At 38.2% G+C, this 21,123-nt stretch overlaps 1 protein-coding gene across 2 annotated transcripts; it reads right to left on the bottom strand.

Annotated features, from left to right (window-relative positions):
- Positions 1 to 4,635: 4,635 nt before the first annotated feature.
- On the bottom strand, positions 4,636 to 20,522 carry MAPK1IP1L (mitogen-activated protein kinase 1 interacting protein 1 like). Of its 2 annotated transcripts, none has more exons than XM_043984468.1 (4): positions 20,319 to 20,522; positions 11,481 to 11,502; positions 10,399 to 11,103; positions 4,636 to 9,283 (listed from the first exon to the last, which is right to left on the bottom strand). In XM_043984468.1, the coding sequence occupies exons 2-4, from the start codon at positions 11,496 to 11,498 to the stop codon at positions 9,272 to 9,274; spliced, it is 735 nt and encodes a 244-aa protein (XP_043840403.1). In that variant the 5' UTR covers positions 11,499 to 11,502; positions 20,319 to 20,522; the 3' UTR covers positions 4,636 to 9,271. The 2 variants fall into 2 exon arrangements, with proteins under 2 accessions (XP_043840403.1, XP_043840402.1); XM_043984467.1 differs by having other exon boundaries at positions 20,340 to 20,520.
- Positions 20,523 to 21,123: the final 601 nt, after the last annotated feature.

The raw sequence follows: 21,123 nt of genomic DNA on the forward strand, positions 1-21,123 counted from the left end.
AAAACCTCCAAGAATATTATACCCAAATTCCAGAGCTCCCAGGTCAGGAGAAAATATTGCAAGCAGCTAGAAAAAAAGAATTCAAATACTGGGGAGCTACAGTAAGGATAAAACAAGATCTAACAGCGTCTACATTAAAGAACCAGAGGGCATGGAATATGATATTCTGGAGGGCAAAGGAACTGGGAGTCTAGCCAAAAATCACCTACCCAGCAAAACTGAGTATAATCTTTCATGGGGGAAAATGGGACTTCAATGAAAAAGAGGACTTTCAGGCATTTGTGATGAAAAGACCTAAACTGAATAGAAAACTTGACTTTCAAATACAAGACCCTAGAGAAGCATAAAAAAATAAACAGGAAAAAGAAATCAGGAGGGATATTAAAAGGTTTACATTCCTACATGGGAAGATAATACTTCTAACTCATAAGAACTTTCTCAGTATTAGGGCAGCTGAAAGGAATATACTCATTGGGCACAGGTGTGAATTGAATATGAAGGGATAATATCTGCAAAACATTTATTTTTTGTTTATCCTTGTTTTTTGTGGGGCAGGCAGGATGAGGTGGCTTATGTCTGGGGCTGGATTTGGGCTCAAGGCCTCCTGGGTCCAGGGCTGGTGCTTTGTTCACTGTGCAACCTAGCAAACCCATGATGGCATCTTTAAAATAAAGTTAAGGAGTAAGAGGAATGCACTGGAAGAAAGGGAAAAAGAGAGGTAGACTGGGGAAAAGTAACTCACATAGAAGAAACAAGAAAAAGCTTATGGAGGGCAGGGGAAGAGAGGGAAAGAGTAGGGGAGTGAGTGAATCTTACTATCATCAGAATTGGATCAAAGAGGGAATAGCATACATACTCAAGTGGGTATAGTAATATTTTGCCCTGAGGGAAAGTGGGAGGGGAAGGAGATGGGGGGGGGAGGAAAGAAGGGCAGATTAGAGGGAACAGTAAAAAGCAAAACACTTTCAAGGAAGGATCATCTTCTGCATAACTGCACATGTATGACTTATATTGAATTGCCTGATTTCATAGGAAGCGTTGAGGAGGAAGAAAATTTAGAACACAGAATTAGCTCAAAGGCCTTAATCTCATCAGAGTTGGGGAATAACACCCAATTGGGAGGAGTAATCTAGCTAACCCTGCAGAAAAGTAGGAGGGGAAGAGGATAAGGAGGGAAGGGTGAAAGAAGGGAGGGCAGAGCAGGAGAGGGGGCAGTCAGAAGCAAAATACTTTTGAAGAGGAATAGGGTAAAAGAAGATAGAAAAGAGAATAAATATCATGGGAAGGGAATAGGATGGAGGGAAATAGTTATAACTTATTTTAATGTATAGTACCTACTTTGCTGGGCAAAATTCTTGGTCAAGTTTAAGGTACTATATAAAGGTTATGATGAACAGGATGCTATCAAAAAAACCTGGAAAGACCTACATGAACTGAAGCAGAATGAAATGTACTGTATATAAAATAACAGCAATAATGTAAGATGATCTGCTGGGAAGGACATGGTTATTTTCAGCAATGCAATGATCCAACATCACTCTGAAGGACTTATGAAAATTGCAATCCATCTACAGAGAAAGAACTGATGGTATATGAAAACAGATTGAAGCATAATTTTTTTTGATAGTTCCTTAATCTGAAGTTTTGTTTTTGTCTGTTTTCTCTCACAACCTGGCTAATGTGGAGAATGTTTTCCATGACTACTCACGTATAACTTATATTGAATTGCTTGAGTTCTTGGGGGTGAGGGATGGGAAGAGAGGGAGGAAGAGAAGTTGGAACACAAAGGTTTTTTTATTTGTTTTTTTTTTTGTGGGGCAATGAGGGTTAAGTGACTTTCCCAGGGTCACACAGCTCTAGTGTCAAGTGTCTAGTGTCAAGGCTGGATTTGAACTCAGGTCCTCCTGAATCCAAGGCCAGTGCTTTGTCCACTGCACCACCTAGCTGCCCTCGGGGCACAACATTTGATGACAAAATTTGTTTTTACATGTAATTTGGAAAATAAAGTTCTAAAAAGAAAAAAAAGGAATTATATCCAAAATGTCATTAAACTCTGGATCATTTGACCCAGCCACAACACTTTTGTTCAGTCGTTTTTTAGTTGTGTCTCTTTGTGATTCCATTTGTTTGTTGTTTTTTGGCAAAGGTACTGGAATGATTTGCCATTTCCTTCTCCAACTCATATTACAGGTAAGGAAAATGAGGCAAGTGGAGGCCCCCAGGGTCACATAGCCATTAAGTGTCTGAGGCTGGATTTGAACTCAGGAAGATGAGTCTTCCTGACTCCAGACCTGACACCCCACCTAACTGTACAACCTAGCTGCCCAGCCATAAAACTAGTAGGCATAAAACCCACAAAAACACCCAGAGGAAAAAAACACCAAATTACACAAAAAATATTCATAGCAGTACTTTTTGTTGTAACAAAGATCTGGAAACAAAGTGGGTGTCTATCAATTAAAAAATGCTGCATAAATTATGGCACATGAATGTAATGGAAAGGTACTTAAGAGGATGGGTTCAAAAAATGCTAGGAAAATATATATGAACTGATACAGAGTGAAGCGAGCAGTACCAGAATATCTTCATTAATTGCATTGTAAACAAACTTATGAAAAACTTAAGGCTGCTAGTACATGTAATAAGCAATCATGATTCTTCAAAGGATTCAAGAGAAATAATGTTTCCCATTTCTCTTGTCTGAGTTGAGATTTGGGGTCTGAAGTGAAGTGCACATTTTCAGATGTGGCCACTGTGTGATTTGTTTTGCTTGATTGAATTTATAAAGTGAGGCAGGGATTTTTCTTTTTTGTAAGTGGAATAAGAGGTTGGGACAGTTATACAAAAAAAGAGTAAAAGGAAACACAAATAGCAATGTTGGAATTATGGTGACAAAATATATGCTTTTTAAAAAAGTTACATAATAGATTCAATGTCATATAATCTTTGTACAAGTAAATGTTCATACTAACTGAGGTTAATAAAGGGCAAAAAGTGATTTCTAAAGAAATATAAACTTCAAGGAACATTTCAAGTTATTTCTTGGTACTGGAACTTCATTATGATGATTAATTTCCAATTAATCAACCACTGATTGTTGCTTGAGATCTTTTTACTATTAGATTTGTTTCAACAGAATTTAATCTGTAGCTTATTCATTGATTTTTAATAAAAATTTATTTACTTAGGCTAATATTCCCATACTTTTTGACCTAGAGAACAGTGATAGATATATACACCAAGAAATAAAAGATAGAAAGCTCTCACATATACCACAATACTCATTGCCACACTTTTTCTGGAAACAAAGTAGGTACCCATTAATTGAGAAGTGGCACAGTGGATAAAGCACCAGCCCTGGATTTGGGAGGACCTGAATTCAAATCCGGCCTCAGACACTAGACACTTACTAGCCGTGTGACCCTGGGCAAGTCACTTAACCCTCATTGTCCCACCCCACCCACCCAAAAAAATGAGAAATGGCCAAACTGTGGTACCTGAATGTAATGGAAACAATGAAATATGAAGAATCCAGAAAAACAAGTAAAGATTTATGAACTGATGCACACTTGCCCAGTGAAGCAAGGACCAGGAAATCAATACACATGCCAACAATATAAGTGGAAAGAACAATTAAATAAATGAATGCTATGTAATTTTAATGACTGAGCTTTGAACTTGGAGTTGGGGGGGAAAACCCTCCCTTTTCTTCATTGCAATTGAGGGGAATGTGTAAAATATTGTCTATACTGACACACAGTGAATGTGTTTGGTTTTGCTGAATTAACTATCCTATCTTTTCTTAATCTTTGTTATAAGAGAAGGCTTTTTGGGTAGGGGAAGGGAGAGGGCCATATTTGGAAACGGATGTGATTTAAAAACAAAAGAAATGCTTTCCTCCCTTTTATGTTGTCTACTTATAACAGTAAAATTGATATTGACATCTCTTATCCTGAAATTCTACACTCTAAGAACAGAGATATCCCTATTTTCTATCTCTCTTAACACATCCTTAGCTTTCATTTGTAAGAACCAATTTAAGTGAGGATTTTAAAGTGAAGTGCAGATAGCACTTTAAAAAAATTCAATTACTTTACATTCTAATCTCCAAGGTAAAAAGAACTGCCTTTCTGAAGTAAGACTGTGTTGCCTCCAACTTTGTCATTCAGTTACTTAAAAATAGCAGCAGCTGAAGCTATCACGAAAGTTGGCAGCATCACTGTAGATATTAAATGACAATTTGTGCCATACTTTGCAACTATTTTCTGCCATGCACTGACTGCCATGATTAAGTTATCAACATAGTAATTCTGACACAAAATCTATTAAAGTTCTTACTGTTAATGATATACAAAATAATCACCAAGCCAGCCTTTAAAAGGTAAATGCCAGATATTTTCAAAAGAGCAAGTAAGGAGGGGGTAAAGGGATGAAATAGAACTAGGCAGCTGAGTGATGCCTGAGTGATGACTCTGTATATGAACACCTTGGTGTTTTTTAAAAGCACCAGCTGATAGCTTTTGATACCCAGTCCCTAAAATGAAAAGCCAAAGCCAGTGGGTTTGAAAGAGGTGTGAATGACTCAAATAGTTCTGGAAAAAAGTAAAAGAAAAATTAAAACCAAAAAACTAAAAATCATGAAAATACATTTTTTAATTTTCAGGAATATACAAAAGCAAAACAAATCTATCTTTAAAAGTATGAAGTTTCACATCTACAGCCTATTTCTAGTTATAATTACTTCTTACTTTAGAGCAACATTTGCCTTTGCTTATAGACAATACAGCAGCAGGTGGTAATATCTAACATTTCAAGCTGTGATTGCTTAACATTTCAAATACAAACAAATGCAGTTATGTCTCAAATCACATCTCAGGCAGTTTAACCTAAAATGTATAAGCGACTGAACAGTAAATTTGATGTAAAAAAAATACAAAAGTCACAATACAAGGAAAAATACAGATTTTATAGGGCATACACTCAGAACTTGTGTTTACATAATGACAAACTAACATCTATTAATCAGTGTCATCCTTGTCATTAGCAACCAAGGGAATGATGAAGGAAAAATGTTATTACTTTCTTAGGCCTTACAAAACCTTAGGGTTGGAAGGAACCTCAAAAGTCATCTAATCTATCCCATACCTGAATAGGATTTTCCTCTCCAACATCCCTGATAAGTAAGCACCCTGAGAAATGGCCATCTACCCTCTATTTGAAGACTTCCAGTGATGGAGAATTCACTACCCTGCAAGACAGCCCATTCCACTTTTAGACATTTTTAATTATTAGGAAATTTTCCCTCACATCAACATTAATGTTAATTAGAAGTTTTGTATTTCAGTCTACTGTCAAGGTAACTTCAGCATCAAATATTCTACTAGTAATCTTATATTTGCCTGAAATTATACAGATAAGTGTTTGCCTTCAATAACAAATATTTCCTTGAGATTAAATTATAACCTAATTATAATTATTCATATACTATTCTTTCAAACTAAACCATAGTAGAGTATATTATTTGAATAGTTAAGTCATGCAAATATACTCACCTGATTTTAGGCTGATGCTTTTAAAATAGCTTTAATTCTTCAGTGATTAATTACTAGTGTTTACTTTTAAACTGTGAGATCCAACTCCATCATTCAGGGTGAAGGAAACATTGGTGTGGATTATCATGAAGCATAGGGAACTGAGAGTTATGCAAGTTAAGCACCATAGCATTGACTATGTTTTAAATTTAAGCTATGAGATATATTCATTTGCATATTTTCCCAATTGAATATTTTACTGGCACGGTAAAATATGGTAGGCAAAAAATTCCATTCCAATGGATTCAATATACTTCTGGGACTCAAAATTTCACACCTACTTTATCTTGTCTGTTCTCCAATAAGGACAGCTAATTCCAATCTCTATTATGAATCCCTGATAATCAAAAAATGACTCTTCACAAAGCCAGGGTAGCTGAAAATACTCCTTCCACAAATATTAAAGGATGTTAAATTGAGTCCTACCAAGGGAAAACTGTCCTTTTCAAACACACCTTTAACATACTATAGTCCTGTTTAGAACTGAGGTTTATACAAGCAGGCCTTAAGGAGACATACAATAACAATTTATTTTTAAAACCTTTAATTTTACAGTTTGGGGGGTATTATTTGATCATTTCTAAACTCAATGATTGTACATTTATCCCCAAATTCAGAATTCCATTCCAGAAATCATACATTTAACATCTCAATTGTCCCTATCAACTATGGAATGACTCAGCATTCATGCTTTTTTAAAACTCTTATGGGGGGCAGCTAGGTGGTGCAGTGGATAGAACACCTGCCCTGGAGACAGTTGGACCTGAGTTCAAATTCGGCCTCAGACACTAGCTGTGTGACCCTGGGCAAGTCACTTAACCCCAATTGCCTCACCGAAAAAAGAAATAAAAACTCTTATGTCTGAGATCAAATGCCAATCCAATTGAATTTACCAGGGTCTAAATGCTTCTCTTGATACTCTAGTCACAAATCCTATCTATATCAATTCTCATTAGTTTAATATGACCTACTTACATTCCGACTTATTGCTTAAAAAGTAATTGTTCTGAGAAGACTCGTCTTTGCAATTCCCTTCCTGTTTCCAAATCTCCCTTATTCCTCAATTTCATTCTTTCCCTAAAAATATTTGTTGGCCCGTTTTTTTCCCTCTCCAAGTTCTGAGCTTCCATTTTGGAAAATACTTTCAGAGAAAAGAGCATCAACATGACTATAGACATTCCTCACAATGTCAGCAAATTCCATTCTTTCCACCTATTTGCATGATAAAAGGGCAGCTCTATTCTCACAAAGCAAAAGGATAGGACAAGTTAAAAAGTGTTGTTGAGAAAGGGGAACTGTGATCATGCCGAGTACCATGGTACAGTTAGTGTAAAATGGAGTTGGGAGTCTTAGCTACCTAGTTAAGTTTCAAATAAAGCCTGGAGGCACCTATAATTTATTCCATATTGGGGGATCTTCTAATTCTATATTAGTAGATACCCAAACTTTCTTCACTTCTCCTTCCTTCAACTGGGTCTTTACATACTTACCTAGTAGGCCAGTAGCCAATCTAAAGAAATATATATGTAAAAATACATAAAAGTAACAAACCCAAAGGACTTTTAGTGGTAGCCATCCTCAGGCAAAATGAGGAAGGCAAACTCTCTTTGAGGTCTTCCCACTTCAGTTGGCCCCTCTCCTCATTCCCCTAGCCCATCTTGCCTAGGTCTACCCTCCACTACAAGGTCCCTTCTTAGTTGTTAGTTAAGCAGAGACTCCCTACAGAGATACTGGCATTTTGAAAAAGAACTTCAGTAAACCGAAGTGATCTATCCCTTACTGGTTCTTACCTAGAACACTAGAAATAAGTTCCATTCTCTGACAGCTACTGGCCAGAAGGCTCCCCAAATGCTCATATCACTTTGGATTGCAAAGGTGTGAAAAATGTAAGATTCTAGCAAAACATTTTAGAAGAGCTACTGGCCCTAATCGCATACATGATGTAAACTTCAGTCTGAAAATACATCAAGTTCTAGGCTTCATGTTATATCAAACAAATCATTTTCCTACTTCATTTAAAATGTTTGAAATTCTTTATATAGTTTATTTTAAATAAGGGATCACTGAAAACTACTCTTAAAAGGTATTAATCTACTTTGTTTCAAAGAGGTAGTTATAATGTTAAATTGGCAGCATTTGGCATTCTTAAAATTTTAAGAGTAATTTAAGTATTTAGATTTTAAAAGATATCAGTGCCCCAGCATGCATGTCTTTTTCAATAATTATTCAATAGCACTCAACACTTCATTACTAAATGAACATTAAATTTTAAAATGGCCCAACAAATCTACTTATTGAAGTCCACTTTCAACTGTCAAACAAGTTTAGTCCAAATTTGGCAATGTGATTGAGATGAAGCAGCAGCCTGCAGTTTTTCCCATACAGAATAAATGTTGAATTGCTGAAGTCAAATGGAAACATTACTTCCATGTCTCATATACTTTCATACGTACATATATGTTTGATAGCAGTATTCGAAGACCATTCTCTTAAGGGAAGGCACTCAATTCTTTTGCCTCAAGTATTTTATAAAGAGAACTACAATACCTGGCATGAAAAAACTGATGTGTATTTATGAGACTTTGGGAGAAGAATCATGTCTTCAATACAAAAGGTTCCATAAATATGATAAATTAGCTGTACATTATTGGGGAAGATGTCAAGAATGTCAACAGTTCTCCATTTCAAGGTAAGTCCAAAGAGAAGTTCCATCTTGAACTAAAGGAATCCCTAGAGACTACCAAAGTTCTGTAGGAATAAGAAAACCTGCTGTTGCAAATGAATTCCCGGGGCTCTTCTTTGGGTTACAAGGCAGGGGATATAAAGGTCCCCCCCCCCCCCCCCCCCGTTCTTGAGCTCTTCATCCTCAATAACATGGATAACATCACACAATCAAGACTCACCACAGAGATCATGTCACTGGATATGGTGGCATGAAAAAACAGATTTCTGACAGGGTTCATGGATGACTAATTTTAAAATTACAACTCAAATTACTAAAAACAAAACTAAAATAACTCAGAATGATAGCTGGTAGAAAGCAAGAATATTTAATATTCAGTGTTCAAGGATATGTATGCTAGCAAATACTCAGATTTTAAAACATTTACCCCAGAACTATAACCCGGGAGCACAAAGTTTATTTACTCCGTAGACAATACTGTTCAAAATGCTCAGAGGCATTTATTTGGTCTTTTTAAAAAATATATGGCAAAATTATTTGTCAGAAATATATTTATTTAGGGAAACAAAGATGTCAAAGAAAATATTTGAAGTAATTTTCGACAAGTTATAGTAATTATTATCCACATCAACACAGATTTCTTAAGTGTGTGGTTTCATAATTTAAAAATGAATATTCCACAAATTCTACCAAGGGTTAGTCGATATACTTAATTGCTTTGATTTCCCTTAGTACAGCAAATGAAAAATACATATGAATAATTTTTAAGTTTACAATATTGTCTCTAATTATTCCAAGTGTATATCCAGGTCCAAGAGCCGAGTCTTGAGTTGTTTGAGACCCTTTTTGTGAAATGTCCCAAGAGCACTGAAAGCAGATTTCTTTTAGTGTGTGTATATATATATATATGTGTGTGTGTACACACACATTGTATACACATACATACATACACACACATACTCTGGAAAGTAGAGTCGTCTCATTGTCCATCAAAAACTCAATGGTAAGACTGCAAGAAAAAAAAGGGGGGGGGTGTCAAATTCTAGATTTTGTTCAACTTATGTATTATTAATAATGCCACTTTTGGTGGCTTAAAAAATGTACAGTAATGGACTTACTCTGTACATTGACAATTAACCAAAGTTAATCAGAAAAATCCAGTAATTAGGATTTTCCTCTTTTTGGGTGGAGGGGTTATGAAGTCTGAAGTGATCTAACACAGTAGTAGTATGTGGTTGGTCATTTCCCAAAGACTAAATTCTCTAGTCAGAAAACACTACTGTTTGTGCATATAAAACATTCCTTGTATGAAGGAATCAGGATGATATGGGCTCTCCATCTGACACAACAGCTATATGACAGAGGCTAAGTCACTTAACCTCAAGTGCCAATACACAAGTAGCCAAGTACAGTATAAATAACTAAAATCCTATCTAAAGGCATCAAATACCTCCTCTTAATTCTTGTGTCTCCCCTCTTTTCATTATTTCTTATCTATTCTGTATATAATTTGTACATATTTGCTGGTTGTCTCTCCATTAAATTGTGAACTCATTGAGGGCAAGTACTATCTTTTGCCTCTTTTTATATCCCCTCAGACATTAGAATAATGCCTAGCATATAGTAGGTGCTTAATAAATGTTTACTGACTATCAGAGAAAAACACAGATATAGGCCTTCTCTATCTTCTCCCTGCTTCCAATAAAGTCCATGATATACAAAAGTTAAAATACTGAGAATAGAATATTTTGGCCTTGCTTTCAATTAAATGCTTTTAATTAAAAAGCATTTTGATTTGATCTTGATTTTTTAAGTTCATTTTCCTCTTAGTGAAACTGCTAACAGAGAAAAGTAGCACTTGCCAAGAGTTGGAAACGACTCCTCTCTAGATACTTTATACCTGAAACCCTCCCCACTCTAGTTCTCTAGTGAAGGGGCAATAATACAGTACAAAGTTCTAACCATAATATTCCCTCTCCTGCCTCCTCTCTCCCAACCCGAGTCCTACAAATATATCCAGGAGTCCTAAATACTGCCCACCCTAAGTTCCTTCAGTGACTGGAAAGAAAGTCATCTTCAACTACTTTCTCGTAACTATCATGAAATATTAAGTTAAATACTCACATGGTGACCACCAGGCATTGGTGGAGCACCAGTAGGTCCAGAAGGCACTTGAAAAGGATTATTAGGAGTAAGATAGAGTCCTGGTGCAGGATATGAACCCACAGGTGCAGGGAATGGAGCTGGCGCTGGTGGTCCCCATGCTCCAGGTGGAACAGCTCCCCATGGAATAGGTGGTGCTGTCGTTGGTGCCTGGGGATGAGCAGGATATGGCCCTGCAGATGGATATGGCATATTAGGTGTAGGGTACTGCCCTCCCATTCCTGGTGTCCATGGTCCAGAAGACATGGATCCCCATGGCCCTAGGGGACCAGCTGTAGCTGGATCTGTGGGTGTACCATATGGTCTCGGAAGCTCTGGAAAAGGCATATTTGGTGTAGGATATGGCCCTGTAGGGCCAGGACCTGGCACAGATGGAGTTGGATAAGGACCACCAGGTGGAGGACAAGATGGTCCAGAGGGAGGAAAGGGTGCTGGTGGCCCAGGGGGTGGTCCAGCAGGCACTGAGGGATATATTCCGGTGGGTGTAGGTCCAAAAGGCACACTGGAGGGTGATGCACTTGGTGGAAGTCCAGATGGCACAGAAGGTGGAGCACTTGGGTTATTCCAAGGATTGGAACCTGGCCAGCCCTGTGGTGCTTGACCAGGTTTTGTACCGCTCACAGTGGAATTTTTGGCAGGCGAATGTTCTGGTAGAGCATCTGCCAACTAGAAAACAAAGGAGAGCTGGTTTTGCTATTTTTTCAATAGATAAATGCAACAATGAAAAAATCCCATCAACAAAAACCTGAATATGGTAACTTTTAAAACTATAAGGTCTTTGCATTAGTAGCAGAATTGTTTAAAAACACCACCACTACCACTACCACTGTCACATTACAAATCATAGCACAGTAGGTACTTTTTCAAGTAAAAATTTCCCAGAGAAACCTAATTCTGTTTAGCTTATCTAGTATAAGACCAGAGAATAAAACATTTTTTGAAAATGCTTAGATGTCTCCAAAGCCACAATTATGTACATTTTAAAAAGGAAGCTCAATTAATTATTCATTAAAATGTTATAAAATATAAATAGATTAACTTACTGAAAATTCATCAGACATTTTCCTGAAAAACAAAAGAAAAATATTTCAAGGATAATTCTTAGATAATAAGTAGGACATTAATCAGAGGTCAGTTTTGTTTTATAAATGTGATTTGCTTATTATAATAAAGAACTGGGGGACAGGTAGGTGGCGCAGAGCACTGACCCTGGATTCAGGAGGACCTGAGTTCAAATCTAAACTCAGACACTTGACACTTAATAGCTGCGTGACCTTGGGCAAGTCACTTAACCCACACTGCCCTGCAAAAAAAAGCCAACACCAAACAAAACAAAACAAAATATGTTGTTATTCAAGATGAGATCTTAAAGAATATGAAAATGAAATCTATTAAATAATAAATGTTATCATTTTTATCTTTACTATTTCAAGACACCAAAGATGGTCTCATGTGAGACCATCTTCAGTGCTGAGGTTGGTCTAAATGACTTACAAGTTTCCTTTAAATTCAAAATGATCTTGTGCTATCTGCTGTGGTTACCCAAGCACCAAATTTCAAGTCATTTTTTAACACTAAGATAATTGAATAGCCTCAGACACTTGACACTAGCTGTGTGCCCCTGGTCAAGTCACTTAACCCCAATTGCCTCACCGAAAGAAAAAAAGAAACAAACAACAAGATAATTGAATAAAACCAATTCACAACAGAGACTTCCAGTGAAGACAAGAGACCAGGAGCACAACATCCGGGTCCCACTTAAATACTACAGAAAAGATTTTATTAAAAGCACTATACTGGGGCAGCTAGGTGGCGCAGTAGATAGAGCACCGGCCCTGGATTCAGGAGTACCTGAGTTCAAATCCAGCCTCAGACACTTAACACTTACTAGCTGTGTGACCCTTGGCAAGTCACTTAACCCCAATTGCCTCACCAAACAAACACAAACAAACAAACAAAAAGCACAGGCAGCTAGATGGCGCAGTGGATAGAGCACCAGCCCTGGAGTCAGGAGTACCTGAGTTCAAATTCGGCCTCAGACACTTGACACTGTCTGTGACCCTGGGCAAGTCACTTAAACCTCACTGTCCCACACACACACAAAAAAAACCCCACAAAAATAATAGGATACAAATCCAGAAGAAAAGAATAACCTTCTAATAACCAAGGTCTTAGATAAAATAAAATTGAGATTTTGAAAAAGAAATTATTATATAGAGTTCTAGAGATAAGAATGGGAAGGAGGGGGGCAGCTAGGTGGTGCAGTGGATAGAGCACTGACCCTAGATTCAAGAGGACCTGAGTTCAAATCCGGTCTCAGACACCTGACACTTACTAGCTGTGTGACCCTGGGCGGGGAAAAAAAAAGGAATGGGAAGGAGAAACTACCAAAGTAACATTCTAAAAATTAGCATGTACCAAACAGAAATCAACACTCCACAAACAAATACCAGAACAAAATTAAAAGAGTGAGGAAAAACTTTCTTTTGCTATAATGTTTTTATTTCCTATAATAAATAACCTGGAAAACAGGTCAAGGAGAGATAATTTAAAAATCATTGGAGGGGAGTGATCTGGCAACTCAAAGCAATCCTGCTGAATAAAGGAAGTGACTTAGGCCTCTATAGGGATTGAAAGTACTAGTCCACCCTTATACACACAGTTCCTTTTGCCACTGCTACAAGGAAAGGCTAGCCCTAAAGGTCCAGGATTGAATAGGGCTTTTATTGAAGAAGAGACAATTCTAGATTTTTAGACAATGGGATAGATATAGCACTTCAACAGATTGCAGAGCTCTGAGACCATTTAGACTACACAATTAATTTCCCCTGATTTTTCGACCATTTCTAAGTGGCAATTCACTTGATCAAGACAGTAGTGGCACACAACAGGGTCATTAAACCCATACTTATATCCTGGTACCAGGCCCAAAACCACCAAAACTGCTAATGACTAAGGGATCCTGGGGGTTCTTGATCTGATAGGTCCACTATAACTGAAAGAATAATACAACATATCTTTGCAGGGCAATTCCAGGATCCACACACTCTTTTTCAAAGAATGAGATGCTACACTCACTCCAACCAGAGGACCATATGCCTGGCTGATGTCAGGGAGGTGATACAAACATCATATAGTTCTTAGACCACTGGACAACACTGAGATTTCTCCAAATGACCTCTTCCAACAGTGAAAGTAACTCAGAAAGTTAAAACAGGCTTTGAGTAACCAGTGTGCAAAAGAAATTCCACATTACAACCAATTCCTTCAGAGAAGCTGTACTATGCCATGCTTGCAACTGCATGATCCTATGTTCTGTTTGCAGGAAGAGTTTAAGTGGTGAAGGAAGAGTTTAGGCTTAAGACTTCACTGGGCAAACAGAACACCGAAGTACTTTCTACAAACACCTTTAACAGTGATAGTCAACTACATAACCTGTGGACTTTCTGAAGTTTATAGAGTGTCACTTAACTGGGGCTGTGGTAAGTCTTATTATGCATGCAATTTATATAAAAAACAGTAAATGGATATAGGAACCTCACCAGAAATTCCAACCCATAATGTTAATGCAATTAGTGCTATCTATTCCCAAATCTAAAGTCAGAACCTACATATGTAATTGTATCTATGTCGGAATAACTCTTATTGCTGAATTCTGATGACTTGATTTTATACATTTGAAAAATTAAGTATTTTTTTCATAATGAAATCAGTTCTTTAAAGGTCTAGTTAAGGTTCTTGCTGCATTAAAATGCATGTTGCAACGTTTTCTCCCAAGCTTGTCTCTTCAGTATATTTTAAAGTAAATGCAGTGGAAACAGAATCCCAGGACTTTTTTGGCATAAAGTGTTTGTCTTGGATTAAACTGACTCTTCCTTAGCTGGATCAGAAGCCAGAGCTTTTGATTCTGCTCTGACTTGTGCCTCTAAGAAAAAAGGACTATTAAAATGGGGAAAAGAAAGTGAAAGTGGCTTATAAGTGTTTCTTTATATTCATTTTTCTTTTTAAAGACACTTCAGCAGAAGAATGGGGAAAACACCTCTGATAAAAGTTTCTTTTATAAGATAACATATAGGGACCTGATTCAAATTTATACAAATAAGAGCTATTTATTCCTTCAATAGACTTGTTTTATAAAGGTATTTATTGATTTTTGCTTGGTTTAGTTTAATTTTAAGGGAGTGTGTTCTGTGGTAAGGTTTATCGTCTCTTGTATTAAGTCTTTCCCATTCTTTCCTCTAGAAATCTCAGTTTTTAGATTTTTGATTAGTTTTAGATTTTTTTTTTTAGTGAGGCAATTGGGGTTAAGTGACTTGTCCAGGGTCACACAGCTAGTAAGTGTCAAGTGTCTGAGGCTGGATTTGAACTCAGGTCCTCCTGAATCCAGGGCCAGTGTTCTATCCACTGCGCCACCTAGCTGCCCCTTAGTTTTAGATTTTTAAAAAATCTCATTTCCTTTCTTCCAGGATTCTGATAAATAGTCAAAGGATATATATGAACAGGTAGCTTTCTAAGAAAGAATTAGAGCTATCAATACCCATAGGAAAATAAAACAATACAAAAGCTCCAAGTCACCATTGATCAAAGAAATGGAAATCAAACCAACTCTGAGGCTCCACCTCACAACCATGAGATCATCGAAGAACCCCCCCACACACAAAGCTTAAGGAACCTTTGGGAAAAAACATATAATAATGCACTGCTGGTGGAATTGTTAACTGGTCCAATCATTCTGGAAAGCAATATGAAAGAAACTATGTCCCTAAAGTTAGTAAATAGTGCCTACCCTCTGACCCAGCAATATCACTACTTGGTCTATATTCTAAAGAAATTAAAGAAAGGGACTCACATGTAAAAAAAAATTTATAGCAGCTTTTTGTGGTGGCAAAGAATTAGTAACTAGAGGTATTCATCAATTGGGAAGTAGTTGAACAAATTATAGTATATCAATGTAATAAAATACAAGTGTGCTTTAAGGAATAATGAAAGGGGGAGGGGGAGCAGCTGAGTGGATAGGGCGTTGGCCCTGGATTAAGGAGGACCTGAGTTCAGGTCCAGCCTCAGACACTTGACACTTAATAGTTGTGTGACCCTGGGCAAGTCACTTAACCCTCACTGCCCCCCCCCCATTTTTTAAAGAACCAGGACAGCAATTTGCACAATAGCAACATTACTGTAAAACAAACAACTCTGAAAAACTTAAGAACTCTAATCAATCTAATGACTACATGACTCCAGAAGGCTCATACCTCCAAATAGAGATTTTTAAAAAGATAATAGCCTATTCTGGAATTTGTTCTGTTTGACTAGACATATTTATTACAAGAGTTTTATTTTGATGCATTAAGTAGCATTATTAACAACGGGGGAAACAAGTGCTTTTTTGGTATATATTTGAGTAAAGCTTTTTTTCCTCAGTTAGCTGACATGGTTCTAGAAATGCTGCCAGTAGCAATAACACAAGAAAACAGAAGCACAAAGACAAAGAAAACTAAAGTATTCCTGTTTGTTGATGACATTACTGTTCACATAGAAAATCCTAGGGAATAAGCAAATAAACTAATTGAGACAATTACTAACTTCAGTAAGATAGTAGCAGGTTACAAAATAAAACTACAGAAATTTAAAGCATTTCTACACAGCAGTAACAAAATACATGAAGGAATAGAAAGGGAAAAATAACAAAGTCTGAGGGGGGCAGCTAGGTGGCACAGTGGATAAAGCACCGACCCTGGATTCAGGAGGACCTTAGTTCAAATCCAACCTCAGACACTTGACACACACTAGCAGTGTGACCCTGGGCAAGTCAATTAACCCCCATTGCCCTGGGGGAAAAAAAAAAAGAAAAATCACCTTGGCAGCTGAATTGAGGATGGTTGCAGGGAGAAAGCTATTCCAACAGACTAGATCCTAGCTTCTTGAAACTATGCAACTGAATGTGGGGGGTCTCGAAAAATTTGGCAACAGTAAAAGGTTTTGTGTACCTATTTTATATACCCACATACCCCGGGGTCACATACAAATTTCTTGGGCAGAAAGGGGTCTCCAGTGGAAAAAATGTAAGCCCTCATCTAAATGTGGTGATTAAAGGCCTAGTCACCATGCAGGAGATATATAATCTCTGGCCTTCTAGAATCCTTAGCTTCCTTTAAGTTCAGCTAAGGAAAGAAATTACAAATCTTTACAAAGCCTTTACAAATCTCAGTTGTTAACGATATCAAATTTTCTTGTTATGTATCTCATTTTTACTGAATTATTTAAGCATTTTGATTATGCTTTTAAAATATTTAAATCTCATTTAATACACATTCTAAATCTATCTTCAACAGTGCAGTTAATAATGTTAAAATGAGAGCTCAAGCTAAAGCAGCATTTGTAATTTAAGGTCTGTGAACGTTTAAAAATTTTTGATTACTCCACATTTCAATAAAATTGGTTTCCCTTGTAATCCTGTCTTTTATGAATTTAAAGACAGTATTCTGAAAAGGGGTCCACAAGTTTCACCAGACTGTCAAAAAAGTCCATGACACAAAAATGGTCAAGAATTCTTTTCCTAGAAAAAAGAAGGAACTCCAGAGAGAATTAATTTCCTCAACCTAGAATAGAAAGGCTTTTCAATGCAAAGTGTTACTCTAAGGCACTCATCTTGATCCTTTGGCAGCACCAAAACTTTTCACTTTATAAAAAAATGTGAGCTGAAACTTTATGATAGGATTTACAAAATGGCCTAAAAAATGTTATTAGTGATACCAAGAAACATAAAAAAAGATAGGGAAAAAAAGTTTCAGATCTATTTTTGTTTTTTGTGGGGCAATGAGGGTTAAGTGACTTGCCCAGGGTCACACAGCTAGTTAAGTGTCAAGTGTCTGAGGCCTAATTTGAACTCAGGTCCTCCTGAATGCAGGGCCAGTGCTTTATCTACTGAGCCACCTAGCTGCCTCTCAGATCTATTTTTATTCAAGTTCTACCCAAGGTTCTATTATTGAAACAGATGTGACTGTTTGCCAACAGTGTTTTGCAATTAAGAAACAGTATTGGATTGGGTAGTTCATCTCTGAAAGATGCTTTTACAATTTTCAGTAGTCTGGGGGATTGTTTCCATTCATCACACTTTCAATTTTGTTCTTTTGTAAATGCCATTGTAATTTTTAAACAATTTTATTTAAAAGTGCTAACTTAAGGGGCAGCTAGGTGTTACAGTGGATAAAGCACTGGCCCTGAATTCAGGAGGATCTTAGTTCAAATCCAGCCTCAGACACTTGACACTTACTAGCTATGTGACCCTGGGCAAGTCACATAACCCTCATTGCCCTGCAAAAAAAAAAAAGTGCTAACTTAAGAAAGATACATCTCCTTTGAGATTTAGATTTATGGGGTTAGATTTTAACTCAGTTCTTCCTAATTCCAGGTAGTGTCAAATTTAGACATTATACTACTAGAAACTAAATTTTCAGTCCCTTCTAATTACATGTGCCGATACAAACTGGAAGCTTAAAATTTTGTTTATGTCAGTGTAGAGTTTTTGTCATGTTTGCATTGTTCTGTATTGGGGCCAATGAGGTTGGTGGATGTTTGTTTCATTGTCTGAACTTTGGTTATTAACACTTTTGCCTTTAGGATTCCTAATTTTGCCCAATTATTTATAATGACCAAGGGTACTAAAATCTATAGAATACAAATAGACACCAATTACTTTATCAGTCAAGATACTGACATTATAAATGTCATAATAATAAGCATTTACACCGAGCTTTAAGGTTTACAAAGTGTTTTATAAATATTACTTCATTTTATCCTCATAAAAACCCAAAAGGCTAAGTGCTATTATACCCATTTTGTAGCTATGGAAACTGAGGCAGACAACAGTTGTTACTTACTTCCCAAGGCTCACAAAGCTACCAAGTGTCTGAGGTTAGATTTGAACTCAGTTCTTCCTAATTCCAGGTACAGTGTCAAATGTTAAATTGTTTACTACTAGAAACTAATTTTTCAGTCCCTTCTAATTGTATGTACAATGTTACTAAAATTTTGTTTAATGTCACAACTTCTTTTAATCTCCCTCGAAGCTTTTATTCTTTGCAGAATCCCAGAGTTCTGTGGAATATAGATTTTTAAAAAGCTGGTTTAGACAATGTTTTTTTTTTTTAAATGAGCCTTGACCTTTGACCCAGAGGTTAGTCAAAGGTATAAAAAGCAAGTTCCCATAAACACCAAAATATTTATAGCAATACTTTTCAGACTATCAAAGATCTGGGAACAAGGTGTTCAACGATTAAGGAATGACTAAATTGTGGTACATGATGTTACTGCCATTTAAGAAAAGACTATCAGGAATATAAGAGAAGCATAGGGAAGCACATGACCTGATGCAAAGTGAAGCAGGCAAAACCAGGAAAATAACATATAAGACAGTGGAAGGAATAACAAAGGAATCTGATTTCTGTAAAATTATATAATGACCAAGCTTGGCCACAAAAAAGTAAATATAATAGGAGCATTCGAACCTATCTGCCTGGGGGGGGGGGGGGAATGGAGGAAACCGGTTATAGGTGTGGAACTGGAGCATGCAATGTTAGACACATTTGGTGTGTGGAAAAGTTTTGTTCATTTTTTCTTTTTTGTTCTGTATTGTAAGAAATGGTTTATGGGTGAAAGGTGGAGGAATATACTGAAAATGTAGGTTACAGAAAAAAGTGTCAATAAAAAAACATTAAGTTAAATACCAGCATTGGCATCCATCAGCCATGTTCTCTTAAGAACACTATTTAGGGGGAGCTAGGTGGCTTAATGAATAAAGCACCAGTCCTGGATTCAGGATGACCTTAGTTCAAATCAGGCCTCAGATACTTGACATTTACTAGCTCCCTGACCCTGGGCAAGTCACTTAACTCTCATTGCCCCCCACACAAAAAAAAAGAACTCTGTTTAATGTTTAGTGTATACCAAATGTCTTTGTGCATTTTCAATCCCTTTAATAGCTTAAAACTGGACTAAGACTTTTGGTAAACCCTGCATCTATCCCTGAAATTTTTATCTGTGCTCTATATGCAAAGTTAAAAAGATCAAGATTAAGCTGTTTACAAAACTGTACTTGCTAGCCTGTAAATTCAAAGGAAGATAATAAAGAACTGAAAGCTGCCTACTGTTTATTATGTATTAAGCCTAGCACTTTCACAAATCGAGAGTATCAAAATACTCTATTTCTTGTTGATGGTAAAGAGAACCTAAATAAACTAGAAACAATTAAAAAAAATTTTGTTAAGAACCTGCTTCCCAGAATGATTCCCTTTTCTCTTTATAATTGGCTAGAGAATCGGCGTGTGGGGTGCATGTGTGTATCAGGAAGGGCAATGAAAGGGGATGGATAAAGGGAGGGCACGGTAGCTGTGTAGGGAAAGGACACCACTCATCCAATACGCCCTATCCTTACTCCCAGCTAAAAAGGAATAAACAAAAGGTACCTGAGAGTAAGGGCAGAAGGATAAGGGAGCCGGGAATCCTGAGGCGCGGCCAGGCCCCTCACCCAAAGGATTCTTTAAAGGAGAAGGGGGAGGGTAAATTACCTGCTCAGGCCCTTCCGCCTAGGCGTGCCTCTGACGTCACGAAGGCTAGAACGTCACTCCTCGTGACACCTCTCCCCCTCCCCGAGGATTCTTCCAGCCCCTTCCCCCCACCTCCTCGCCTCGTCCCCCCATTAATTCTCTTCCCTCGCCCCACCTCGGCCGCGGGAGCAGGTCGGCCCAGACGTCCAACCGAAGCACCGCCACCCACGGCCGAGAGGAGAGGCTGAGAAGGAGTTCGAGCACTGCGACCCTCCCGCTTTCGAGTGCAGGCAGCCCCCTCAGCCCGACCAGAACCGCATCCCCGCGCCCCACCCCCACCTAGCTCCGAGGAGGCCTCACCAGACAGGATCGGACCCCAGACCGAGCGGCCAGAAGTGACGACGGCTGGAAGGAGGCGCTGATGACGGAGGGAGAAAAAAGAGGGCGCGGGAAAGCAGAGGAAACAGAAACAGCAGTGGGCAGCGGCAGCGGCGGCGGCGGCGGCAGCAGCAGCAGCAGCGGGAGCACACGACTCCTCCCCCTCGGCCGGAAGAGGAAGTGGCCCGCACGGCGCCGGCGCCGGCCCCGGCCCCGCCCCCTCCACTTCCCTAACCCAATTCTCCAACCCCCCCACCCCACCCCACCCCTTCCTCTGGGAGGTGAGCGGGAAGGGTTGGGAATGAAGAGTCTGGGCTACGCCGCGACTGCTGCAGCTCCCGAGCTTGGAGCCAGCCAGCGCGCGTGCGCCTGCCCTGGGGCCACCTGAGACTGCCAGAGCGCTGACGGCTTTTGGGCTCCTCTGGGGGGCGGGGCTAGAAATTCCTGCCCTAATCTGGACTGACAGCAAATCCAGTTCGGGCTATGCTGGAACCGGCTCCTACCGGCTTTTCGGAGGGTCATTGTTTAATTTTCAGTGAGACTCCATACCTTGGAAATCAGGATTGTAAATCACGTCTTGATTAAATTGTTTTGTTGATTGCCTAGACTTCAGAAAGCTATAGAGAAATATGTTCATGCAAATTAAATTTAAAAATGTGTCGCGAAGTACGTTTTTTTTGGATTGTTGTATCTTAAATATTAGCCTACCACTGACTGATGGGCAGTAACCTCATCGGTTTAAGGGGCACTGGTAAATCCTGGTTCT

Source organism: Dromiciops gliroides, chromosome 2, assembly GCF_019393635.1.
Source record: "Dromiciops gliroides isolate mDroGli1 chromosome 2, mDroGli1.pri, whole genome shotgun sequence".
Classification (NCBI taxonomy): domain Eukaryota; kingdom Metazoa; phylum Chordata; class Mammalia; order Microbiotheria; family Microbiotheriidae; genus Dromiciops; species Dromiciops gliroides.